This window comes from Chenopodium quinoa, unplaced genomic scaffold, assembly GCF_001683475.1.
Source record: "Chenopodium quinoa cultivar QQ74 unplaced genomic scaffold, ASM168347v1, whole genome shotgun sequence".
NCBI lineage: Eukaryota > Viridiplantae > Streptophyta > Magnoliopsida > Caryophyllales > Amaranthaceae > Chenopodium > Chenopodium quinoa.
The window spans coordinates 1292992-1306205 of record NW_018744991.1 but is presented as its reverse complement, the minus strand read 5'-3'; the positions used below and the strand labels follow the sequence as shown (position 1 = coordinate 1306205).

The 13214-nt window shown below is 33.0% G+C and overlaps 1 protein-coding gene and 1 long non-coding RNA gene across 2 annotated transcripts; both read left to right on the top strand.

The window, feature by feature from the left end:
• The first annotated feature begins 2793 nt into the window (after positions 1-2793).
• Positions 2794-4625, top strand: LOC110706872 (lactosylceramide 4-alpha-galactosyltransferase-like). Its single transcript, XM_021884849.1, has one exon. The coding sequence runs from the start codon at positions 2923-2925 to the stop codon at positions 4243-4245; it is 1323 nt and encodes a 440-aa protein (XP_021740541.1). The 5' UTR covers positions 2794-2922; the 3' UTR covers positions 4246-4625.
• A 5909-nt stretch (positions 4626-10534) lies between these two features.
• Positions 10535-12035, top strand: LOC110706722. Its single transcript, XR_002508388.1, has 2 exons — positions 10535-10680; positions 11815-12035. It is a non-coding gene; the product is annotated as an uncharacterized LOC110706722 (long non-coding RNA).
• The last annotated feature ends 1179 nt before the right edge of the window (positions 12036-13214 follow it).

The window sequence follows — 13214 nt, the reverse complement described above, 5'->3', positions numbered from 1 at the left end:
GAAGGAGGATGAGCCTTTACATAGGAAGTAAACTTATTAATTTTATAAAAGGATTTGGCATCTGATGAAGGAGGAAGCTGATTTTTTATACTGGCCACAAACAAAGTCAGGGGTGTTGTTTCAGGGTTTTTTGATGTCCTGCGGGAGAATTACAATTCCGAGACTGGAAACGGACGCCTGTACCTGCAAAACAAACGGAGACTCCGAGTGATTGGAGTTCCGCCTCCAACGGTCAAGTTAATACTTGTTTAGGGAGTAATTAATGCGGAAAAAGGTAAATGAGTCTCTCTAGGTGAGAGTGTTTAATGTGCTTAATCCCCTTTAATGAGGATTAATGAAGGTATTTATAACCTTGGGAAGCGTGCCAATTTCTAGGTTTAGGTTAAACCTAGAGCTGACTGGGCCTTACACATGGATTGGGCCTTGGTGGCCGGTTATCCCATGTGTCATGGGGTGGACACGTGTCGTGTCGTAATTGGTCCATGGTGGACGGATCACTGCTTGACACGTGGCAGGCTCCTATTAGCCCATGTGAAGGACACATGGCAGAACCTGATTGGTCCACTTGTCAGATGGTGATTGGTTGGGAAAAATCCCCTAATCAGGTGTATACCTCGAAATCAGGTTATGCTTACCTTACAAATTTGATGAAGGAGGATGAGCCTTTACATAGGAAGGAAACTTATGATTTTTATAAAAAGGATTTGGCATCTGATGAAGGAGGAAGCTGATTTTTTATACTGACCACGAACAAAGTCAGGGGTGTATACCTCGAAATCAGGTTATGCTTACCTTACAAATTTGATGAAGGAGGATGAACCTTTACATAGGAAAGAAACTTATGATTTTTATAAAAGGATTTGGCATTTGAAAATTACCCCAAAGTTGCGTATTTTTTATGGAAGCTAGTAAAGAAAGGATTGCGGTACAATCAAATCTTTTAATTCGTTCCTTGCAGGTTGATGGGCTATGTGATTATTGTGGAACTGAGGTGGAGGATGCCAAACACCTTTTTGTTACATGTTCGTTGGCTAAGTTGCGTGGAATCATTTTTCAGTTCATATTTGCTATGAAAATAGTGGATCTACTACCTTTGAAGAGTGGATCCAAAAATGTATCCTTCTTTTTATGGTCAGGATGGTGTTGATAGTGCGAATTTGCGTACCTTTGTTGCAACCTTATGGGGATTATGGGTGAATAGATGTCAACGTGTATTCCGATGGGTACCTCAGGGAGCTTTATTTAAACATCGATGTTGCGTTGTATTCTATAGAAGAATTTAATAAGCCAGATCTACGACGGTTGGGAACGCTACGGATTAATGATGATAATACGAGAACACAAGTAGCCATTCCACCTGGTTTTAACCAAGTATGGCTAGGTCTCAATAAGCAGTTTTTTAATCACTTGATAGGGAGTCAAAGCTGCTTACTTCGAGTGGATGGATTGTGGGACAAGCGGAGGGGTTGTTATGGTATAGGCTGGACGGTTACTATGGATAATAGTGTGGAATTGGAGGGTGGGGGGAACCATGGTGTAGAGGTGTCGGCTTTACATGCGGAGGCCTTAGCTGTGTTGGAAGCTATTAAATGGGGCATACAAAGGAATTTTGTTAAGTTGCAAATCTTTTCAGACTCTGAAATCTTATTTCAATTTTGTGTCAGAACAATCAAAGGGACGTCAATTTACACTGAACTATTACAGAAATAAGAAGACTAGGACGTCAACTGGAGTTTTGTAACATTCTCAAGGTACAATGGGAGCAAGTGCACGGTGCTCATCGGATAGCTAACTTTTGTAGGATTGGTTTAATTACTTTCTGTAGCTCTTTTTAACTTTCTTTGTCTGTTTTGCTGTTGTAAAAAAAAAAAGTTCAATATTTGTGCCATGAAACACATATTAGACATAAAAAAATAAAAAAATAAAAAAAAAAAAAAAAAGGAGAAGAAGTAGTTTAATATGTGTGCCATGAAACACATATTAGACATAAAAATATGACAAGGTTTTATTTGGTTTAATATTAGTAAAGGAAAAGAAAAGAAAGGAAGAGAGGTTGGGGAAAAGAAAGGAAGAGACATTTATTTTTTAATGTTTGTTTAATATTTGGTTAATCAAGGGGAAATAAGGGACATTTGATATACAACCTTTTTTCTCTTTCCAATCTCCAATTTGGGAGAAAATGTTTGGTAAAATTTGTAAAGAGTTTTCCTTCCATTTCCCTTCTTTTCATGTGAATTCTCAGTGCCATTTATCAAATCAAACATGAGAACATATTAAAATCTTTTCCATTTCTTTCTTTTCTAACCAAATCCCTTCAACTAAAAAGGGCAAAAAACGAATATACTTAAATTTGATCGGTAATAAGGACATACATAGTACTTCCTTACGACGATTTTTCAATATACCTCATGTAATTATTGCAATATACTATTGTACAAATCATAGATCAAACCACCTGAATGAAAATTCTCCTATGTCATAACAAATTGAATTATGAAGCCACCTATGCTTAATTAGTTGATAGTGATACCTTATTATTGTTGAAATGATATTATATGGTCATTAAAATAATAGACAAGTCAAGATCACGATTAATTGAATTAATCGTATTAAGTCAACTTTGATATAAGATAGTAATAAATTTTCATATCCCTCACAAAATAATTTCTTAAATTATTTTGATTATGATAGAATATTTCCAAATATAAAATATGGCATGAACCTTGCGTCTCATAGTTTCTAAGTTAGCTTAATCCTAATCCAATTCTTTAATTTCACACTTACTATTAACATCTTTTGCGCGCCTACTTATGAAATACACTAAATCATCATTTTTACACCCTTCTAATTCTCTTAATAAATCTTTTAAACACCCATTTATTTTTATTAAACCAAACTTGAAAAAAATAACGCACAAATACCATGGATAAACCACCTACTCATATTACTAGGAATGATGATTTCTCTAAACTTCAATCTCTTTTTTCTAAAAATCTTCCTAAAAAACCAATTAATCTTTGCTTCCCTACGTCGATTTTCGCCATCGTTCTTCTTTTAATTCTTGGGTATAATTCCTTCACTATATTCTATTTTATCCCAATTTTTTCCATGGAAAATGTTAAAGAAACAGAGAAAAATATGCCCATTTCTCAATTATCCTCATCAAGAGCTAATTTTGCAATGAATGATGAGAGTTTTCCTAAATTTTCGACGAAAACCCACGTCAAATCTTCCCATAATTCTCCTAAATTCACCCACTTAAGTCCTAAAACAATCCGAAGAGTCAGACAAGTGATCAAACCTCCTTCTCAAGAGCCTCTTCATGAAATGAGATCATTTTCGAGGCGAGTGAGGCGGTTTTTCGATGAGAATTCTTGCAAGTTTCGGGTATTTATGACATGGATATCGTCGATTAAGTCGTTTGGAGACCGAGAAAAGTTCACCATTGAGAGCCTCTTCAAGTTTCACCCAAATGCTTGTTTGATCATAGTGTCAAATTCTATGGACTCAAACAGAGGATCACAAATTTTAGAACCCTTTGTAAGGTTGAATTTCAAGGTTATGGCGGTTTCGCCGGATTTTAAGTTCATATTCAAGAATACAATGGCTGCCATTTGGTATCAACAATTGGAGAAAGGAAATGTTAAGCCAGGAGAAATTTCATTAGGCCAAAATCTTTCGAATTTGCTTAGACTTTCTCTGCTTTATAAGTATGGTGGAGTGTATATGGACACTGATTTCATAGTTATAAAGAGATTAGACACTCTAAGGAATGTGATCGGAGCACAAACCGTTGATCCAAAGACGAAAAATTGGAGTAGATTGAACAATGCTTTGATGATATTTGATAAGAAACACCCTCTTTTGATCAAGTTTATTGTGGAATTTGCACTTACTTTCGATGGGAATAAGTGGGGGCATAATGGTCCTTACCTTGTTTCAAGGGTTGTGGAGAGGGTAACCAATAGTAGCACAAAAGGCGGTGCGAGTAAATTTACGGTTTTGCCCCCATCTGCGTTTTACGTTGTGGAGTGGGGTAAGGTTGGTGACTTATTTAGAAAGCCCATGGATGAACTTCATCAGAAGTGGTTGGATGATAAGATTGATCAAATTGAAAGAGATAGTTACGCGATTCACTTGTGGAATAGGCAAAGTAGAGAGATTAAGGTTGAAGACGGGAGTATAATTCGTCATTTGATGAAGAAAGCTTGTGTTTTTTGCAATGTGTCAAGAACAATCTCCTAGGAATGGTACAAAGGAGGTAATCTTGGATGCTTGTATCAATAACTATTTGATCATGCAATTGCTATCAAATATAATATGGTAACTTATCAGATTATGAAAACTTCCATGATTAGTCTAATTCATAAGTCATGCTATTTTGTAACTTTTGGGATTTAAAATCCTTTGTAACTTAAGCGTTAGTTGTAATTACTACCTCCGTTACATATTAGTTGCAATTTTGAAATATTTTACCTCTCACAAATAATAGCCAAAGTTGCAACTAATATGTAACGGAGGTAGTAATAATTTTGATTTTTTTTTTTTCAATACTTAGCTATGTTTGGTTGAAGATTTTAGCACATATAGTATTTTTATGCAATGTTGTCAACATAGCGTGTCAATATGGTGGCTTGCAAATTGCAACATAGGTTTCAAATCATTTTCATTATGCATTATTGTTGGAGTTTAATTGGAGTTTAATTAGGATCTCATCTTTAAGCTAAGTAGATATTTTGTATTTTAATTTATTGATCTTATCCTAAATATATCAATAATGCTTCCCATATTAATACTATACTTCCTCTGTTCCACAAATATTGCAACAAGGATGAAATTACGCATCTCAAAACACATTTTATATGTTAAATATATATAATTATATAAGAGTAAAAATTGTAAAAAGTTGATATTGTGAAAATATTTTACGAGACGAATCTAACAAGACCCCACATGACTATATTTTATTTTACGTATAAATCATAATTTGTGGTCAAACAAGCATGATGAATAGTGCAAAAGTTTAATTGTTGTAATATTACTAGAATGGAGGAAATATAAGACTATTCTCAACAATTTTTTTCCCATAGTTAAGTTTTATTCTTTTTACCTTAATACTTCATATGAAACAAGTTTAAATTACCCTTACTAATTAAAACTTATTTTTATTGATCAAGATTGAATTTTAGAGATTCAAACTTATTTTATTAATAAAATTATTATCTTTATGCATGGTTTGCTTTTGTATTTTTTCTTTAAAATCAATTAATTTACTTGATTGAAAGTTACACTATACTACGTAGTACGTATTACTAGCTAATATCAATGACAAAGAAAACAAGCCACACCGCTTTACTTTTTTAGTAACACAAAAACATAACAAGCCAATAATTAAGAAGCTTGTTGCCCGACTAACTTGGGCGGTGGAGCCCCCCTCAAGCTAGCTCTAACTCCTAAGGGATGATTCAAGATCCTTTCCTATATTTCTTGTGATCAAAGTAATTGCATTAATAGGATTGGAAATGTAAATTATGGTAAAATTATCATAAAACAAAAAGTAGTATGACATAGTTTATATTCTTCACCCTATTCTTGTTTAAATCATATTAGATCAAATAAGACAACAATATTATAAAGATAATTAGTCTAGTCAAAGTTAAAAAATCAAACAAAAGTTGACCAAATTAGGCGGCCAAGATTATTCAAATCTAGCTAGACGATATAACAAATCAAACCAGGCCAAGTCATACTAGAACTTAAAAAATTCAAATCAAAACACCTTAAACAATTCGGAAAAAATTGGGCGAGTTGAAGTCACGGTGAGTCTAATATATCTAACCATGATAATATAATATTTGACAATAATATTCTAATATATGAAATTAATATTCTAATATCTGACATTAATAATCTAATATTTGACATTAATAATCTAGGAAAAATGGAAACTAATAATCCCACATTTGTCATTTCTGCTCAAAATAATCTCACCTTTTCGAAATTTGAAAACAATCTCACCTTTAACCCCCATATTCCCAATTGGCCTTTTACCGGTTTGTGAAATTGATAACTTGTTTTAGAAGGTGACTTGCCACGTGGCACCTTCTAATTGGTCCAATTTTAATTTTTTTAATTAAAAAAAAAACAAAGCAAAAATATATATTTTTTTCAAAAAAGAATCAGCCTCCTTCTCCCTGAATCCCAACCACCCAACATCACCCACCTCGCGAACAACAACCCCCCCTCCCAGGCGAACAACGGCCCCACGCCGGCGAACATTATAATCAATTATCAGAACTGAACACTGTACTAAAGCATGAAATTCAATATCGAGTTCGATAATCACAAACCAAATTGAACCCAGGATGAAATAATCTTATTCATACTCATCAAATTCAATTCACTTTTATTCACCTTACAAAATCAATTTTTTTTTTTTTTTAGTAATGTTCAAATTTCATGCATTTTCCATCTTCTAGTCTTGAAATCGCACCAAATGTTGAAGTCTGCTCCTGTTCAACATCTCCAAAAAAAAAAAAAAAATGCAAGAATTATGAAGAATTGAGTCAAGTTAAAAGCATTAGATTAATTAATAAAATAAAATCCAAGAAAAAAAACAATTAAATTTGATAAAAAGGGCTCATATCAAGGGGTTTTTTTGGGGGGGGGGAGGGGTTTTGGTGTGACTGCGGTGGTCGGATTTCGGGTAAGGGGTGGTCGAATTTAGGGGTTAGGGGGTTTTCGGGTAAGGGGTGGTCGGATTCAGGGGTTAAGGGATTTCAAGGTGGTCGGGGGAGGCTTGTGCGGTGGTGGCCATGGAAGGAGCTTGGAGAAGGGAGACTTAAGCTTGAAGAAGAGAGTTAAAATAAATAAAAATTAACCTGTTTATCAGGTTGTAGGTCAAAAGGCTTATTTTGAGAATATGGGAGTTAAAGGTGAGATTGTTTCCAGATTTCGAAAAGGTAGGATTGTTTTAAGCAGATCGGCAAAGGTGGGATTATTAGTTTCTATTTTTCCAATAATTTAATATCTGACATTAGATTATTTGATTATTAATGTCAGATATTAGATTATTAATGTCATATATTAAAATATTATTGTCAGATATATTGAACTCACGGTGAGTTCGGTCTCACGAAAAAGCTTCTCTAAATAATTTGAAGAGGACAAAGGCATAGTAAAATTAAGAATAATGTAAGATACGAAGTATTGGTTTATGACATTAAATTTTTATCTCGGTTATTTTGAAAGTATTGTATTAGAAGTAACATAAAATGATGTATATGATAATAATATTAAATGATAAATTTTAAAATTGGTCACACCTATGATAATCATGTTGATTTTAAAAAGTGACAACAACCCTAGCCTCCTCTCTCTTTGGGATTTGTTAAACATCGCCCACAAATTACTACATAAAGCCCGCATTTTATAATTTTTTGACAAATTTGCCCTTTTTATAATTTTAACCGAAAACAAATTTTTCGCACTAAAAAAATGTGGATCACCGAAGAGACGTCGTCGGCGGCGATATGCACCGGAGAGTCGCCATCGTCGCCGGAAAACGAGGTTCGTAACGTATCGTAAGGACGAAATGGTGGCTGGCGCCTAGCCGAGAAGGCCATGCCGTGGTTGTGGCGCCTAGCCAGGACGCCGCCACCGTGGCATAGGCGCCTGGTGGGGAAGCCTCACCCATGGGAGTGGCGCGTGGCCAGGACGCCGGAGCCACGGCCGGGGCGCCTGGCCAGGACGCCGCCACCATGGCGGCGGCGTCCTAGCCAGGCGCCCCCACCGTGGCTCCGGCGTCCTGGCCAGGCGCCACTATGGGCTGCTTTAAAATTTTTTTTTTTTTAATTTAATTTCTCTTTTTTTTTTCTTTTTTTTTGTTTTGAATTTTTTTTTTTGTTTATTTGTTTGTTTTTGTTTTTTTTTTGATTTGTTTTTTATAATTATGTTTTTTTTATGGATTTTTGTTTGCGTTTGTTTAATTTTGTTTTAATTTTTTTTTGAATTAAATTTTTTTAATAAAGTTTTTTTAATACATCTTTTAAACCAAAACAAAAAACTCACAAAACTTAAAAAATATAAAATTATAAAAACTTAAAAAAAGAAGAACATCAAAATTTTAAAAAAAATTTATAAAAAAAAAAGGGAACATAAAATTTTTTTTAAGTAAAAAAACAAATTCAAAAAAAAAAAAACAAAAACAATAAACAAGAACATAAAATTAAAAATTAAAAAAAAAAAAAAAAAGAGGAACATAAATTTTATTTAAAAAAAAGCAACAAAATTTAAAACAAAATAAAAAAAAAATCAGAAACATAAAATTTAAAATTAAAAAAAAGAAAAACAAATTTAAAAAAAAAACAAAAAAAAAAAATTATTTTCGAAAATAAAATTTCAAATTTAAAACCAAAAAAAAATTAAAAAAAAAAAATATATAACGAGGCGCCTAGCCCAGACGCCGTGACGGTGGCGGCGGCGCCTAGCCCAGACGCCACTACCACGGCGGCGGCGCATTGGCCAGACGCTGGTGCCGTGGTGGTGGCGTCTGGGCTAGGCGCCGCCGCCACCGTCACGGCGTCTGGCCTAGGCGCCTCCGCCGTGGTGGTGGCGTCTGGCCTTGGCGCCGCCACCGCCTCCGAACTTTTTTTTTTTATTTTTTAAAAACAAAATTAATAAAAAATACCTTCTCGCCGGAAAACCGCTGTCCACCCGCCGCCGGTGCCGCCACTTCCTTGCCGGGCCGCCTCGACATCGCTCGGAAAGTTTTTTAGAGAGAGAAAGTGGAAGTAGAGAATAGAGAGAAGAAATTGTGTTTTTTACTTTGAGGGCAAAAGTGTCATTTCACTCTAATTTTGTGGGCTTTATGTGGAGATTTGCGGGCGATGTTTAGCAATCCACCTCTCTTTTCTCGCTTCTCTTTCCTAAACTCTAGCCTCCATTGTTAATTTTAAAGGGGCTTACATTGGATTTCACCGGTGAAAAGTCCTAATCTTTATTTCTTTTAAGCTTTTTGTTTCTCAGGTTATAATAATTTCTCCTTGAAAGAAAGGGTTTATCTCCTTCGATAGACAAGGTTTTTTTTTATCTCCTTCGAAAGACAAGGTTTTTCGAACTCCTTCGAAAGACAAGGTTTTATTTGCGTTTAATTTGGTCTCCATTTGTATGGGGCTACAATTGATTATGGTTCGGATTCGAGTTACAAAATCAGCACACAAAAAAAGTGACAACAAAAACATAAACTATTTGTTTTAAAAAAAGAACGAATTTGAATAGGCAAGGTATCATATATTCCTTATTTTATTTATTTTTGATGTTGATTATTGCAGATAAATTAAATAATTACAATAAAACTATTTTGGTGATGAAATGCAAGCATATGGTCATATAAATATGATGATGCATCCGTTGAATGAATAAGTTCCACTAGGTAAAACACAAGAATTTTGAGATTTAACAAAGAAGAAAACAACTAAGTAGTACAATAGTAGTTATTAACGTTGTGTGTGGAAAAAAGGTCGTGCAGTTGCATGGTATGGTTTTGGGCTTTTGGCCTTTGGGCAGCTCATTTCCTCTTTAAATAATTATACTATTACTTAATTTCAATTAAAAGTAACGTCTTATTACAATGTACCCATTTTTAATTAAAGGCATGTATTCATGGAGTAATTTGATGGAGACGTGGGCATATATTATTGAAATATAATCCAAAACTTAGGAATATAATCTTGTTAGCAGTCCACCCATGACGATAATAAAACGTATATTTAGTTGCTTTATGAAGATAAGGCAAATATATAATTCGAATGTTAAGAAAGAGTACATCACAATGATGCAAGAAAACAAAAAACAAAACAAAATAAATGCGTGGTTGGTGAGATGTAGCCACAGTTTACTGTGAATGAAGTATGCTGCTTAATTTGCCTCTCTAAACCAATTTGTCTCTCTAAAATAATGAATGATACTCCGTATTGTTATTTAATTGAGTTGATGATACAAAGGTGGTCACTTTTAAAGTTATGATTGATAGAGTATAAAATATATTTTTAGACTTCAACCATTAGCAGGTCCGTTAAAGAGGGTGTGCGAAGATCCCACATTTTTGAGGGCCTAAAAATCCGAAATTTACTTTAATCAAAACCCAATTGAGACAAAAACTGAGCAAAGCTGTCATTTACTCATTTATTAAAGCTAATCGACTTCTCTCTCACTAGGTATCGTGAATGCATATTATATCCTCGAAAATTTCAATAAGTCATCTTCTTTCTCTTCTAATCAGCAAGACTGTCATTTATTATAATTAACATAGGATAAGCCCATTTATTGATTAATTTATCTTTCTCCCCTCCATATTATTAATACTGTAGGTAAAATATACCTACACCCCCATCCATTTACCTCTCTCCCAAATAAAGTCTTCAAAAAAAAAAAAAAAATCACAATTGTTATCTTCTAAAAATTAAAGCTTGATTCTATGGTTTCTCTCTCTAAACATATTCATCCTTCATTTTCTCTCTCCAAAAAATTTCACCATCTCCATTTTCTCTCTCCAAAAACCTTGATATTCAATTTTTACTCTCTAAAAACCTTCATATTTTCCATCATAGAAGTTTAATCATCATCTATTCATGTCACCTCTTACCGGAGCTTTATTGTTTACGTAAATTCATTCATAAGGTATTAACTTTTATCTCTTTTATTCATTTCAACAATTTGATATAATTTTTAAATGATGATTTGATTACTTTAATTTTTCCCCAAATTAATTGTCAAATCTTAGCAGGAAATCTTAATATATTGGTTGAATTATATCAATGTTTAATGTACTCTTGTGTTGAATTAGTTTATGGTGTGTTGTTATATTATAAAATTATTAGACATAAAAAATTGAAAACAGAGGGGTTAACTGTCCCAATTTTCTGGATAGTTTGATCTATTTCGTCAGATTTTTGAGATGTAAATTTAGTTTACTGTGAAAAATATTTTTTGAAAAATGTTCAATTTCGTTTTGATAGATGCCCATTAACGTATTAGTAAATGGTCATTCGCATATCAATCAACGAGCATTAGATTTCTGATAAATGTTCATATTATTGTCATCTTCATCAAATTTACATATTTATATAATTCTCATTTGTAAATTATATGCAATGCCCTATATATTAAATTTATTTAAGACTAATTCACACATGTTAGTGTACATAAGTGCACAAATAAATAAAATAAAATCTGTTTATATTCAATATATATTCGATGTTCAATTTAAGATAACTAAATGTTCGTTTTTAATAATGATCATGAAGTATATGTAACAATTAGTTAATAAAAATCTAAGAAAAAAAAAATTTAACTTATGCTCATTTAAATTTGATACATTTTCATTCCCTTTGCAGTACATGTTCATTCTCATATTGAAATATATTCATTTGCAATCTAATACAATATTTATTTTTATATCTAAACATATTCATTTAGTTTATATTGGCTCATTCTCATATTAAAAGATATCTATTTCAATTTTTAATACTTGTTTGTTATTATATCAAAAAAATGCTCAAATAAATTTTTATATTTGTTCATTCTCGTATTGAAGATGTTCATTTGACTTTTGGTATATGTTCATTTATATGTTGAAAGATGTTCATATAGATTTTACTACTTGTTCATTCTCATATTGCACTATGTTCATTTTATGGTAATGTGTTCAAATTTGTTTTGTAAATGTTTATTTAATTATTTTGTTTTGTTTGTAGTGTATTATGATTGTTACTAACACTTTCCTTTAAAATATTTTGATCTCTCATTACACAGGATAATGAAGTAAAAAAAAAAGTTGAAAATGATTATGTATATATTAAGAAAAAGATATGTATAAAGGAAAATGAATAAACATCATAAGAGTAGAAGGGGTACGACCGTATGACAAGGACAATGATCCTATATACTCTTTATTTATACCAAATGTATTAAATTAAAAGACAATAATCGTTTTGTAAGGCACATATATATGATATGTATATTTTTGAAGTTTATTAAGATTTGCAATTTTTTTTATTGTTAATAAAATTAAGCATTTGTACATTTGAAAACTTAAGAGATTTCCTTTTTATGCTTAAGAAACAATGAGTATGTATTAATTTAAAATGATATTATAATTGTAATTGAATTTATTTTTTTCTACCTTGAAAGATATTTTTTCAAACTAAGCCTATTAATTTAACTAAATAATAAGACAAATCAATAGAAAAACTGTCTAAAAATAAAAATGGAAAAAAATAATACTAATTTGAATATAACACGTCGTATTAACAAGATTGAACATTTAATGATACAAAATTGAACATTTATATGTATATAAATGAACATTTTATATGTGATTCAAAACCCGATTAATTAAAAGATGATGTCATTATGATGGAAAAGGGGTGCAGGCAGAGCTACCTACATAGGGGTGTAGGTAAAATTTTGTACTCCCCTCTAGTAAACACTCTAACTACCTCATACTTCGTACTGTATTTAGCGGTTTTGAATAGGGATGGCAGTGAGGCGGGGATGGAGGGAGGTTTGGCGGGTGATGGGGCGGGGATGGGTATAAAAATTGTACCTGCCATGGGTGGTGGGGCGGGTATGGATTTTAGAGTAAACCCGCCCCGCCCCGCCCCATCACCTGCCTCATACCCGCCTTATACTAATTTTTGTAAAGGTTGAAACAAGCTTGGAAGAGCTTAGAATCTAGACTATAATAATATAATAATAAGCATAAAATATTTTATTAATAACATTAACGTCGTATATGAATTTCGCCAAGTGGATGAAAAAAGAGGTTTATTAGAAATGATAATTCTTCATATTATTGTCATATAATGTCATTATGGTAGCGGGTATGGGGCGGGTATGGATATCCAGATGGATGGTGGGGCGGGGATGGATATTAACTTGTACTCGACGGGGCGGGTATGGATGTGAATATTGTACCCGCCATGGGTGGTGGGGACAAGGATGGGTATAAGATTTTTAGGCGGGTATGGGTGTGGAGGTACCATCCTCCGCATCCGACCCGCCCCATTGCTATTCCTAGTTTTGAATAATTCTTCACTAAATCTTATTTACTTGTTATTTAGCGTATTTTAATTTGTACGTGTTATTTGGTTTTGTTGAAGAAAGTTTAAGCTCTCCTTTTTCTCTTGTTGAAGATTGAAGTGTGGATTTGT

Excerpts from the sequence above, each read along its gene's own strand:
- LOC110706872 (XM_021884849.1), top strand. The coding sequence starts at position 2,923 with ATGGATAAACCACCTACTCATATTACTAGGAATGATGATTTCTCTAAA.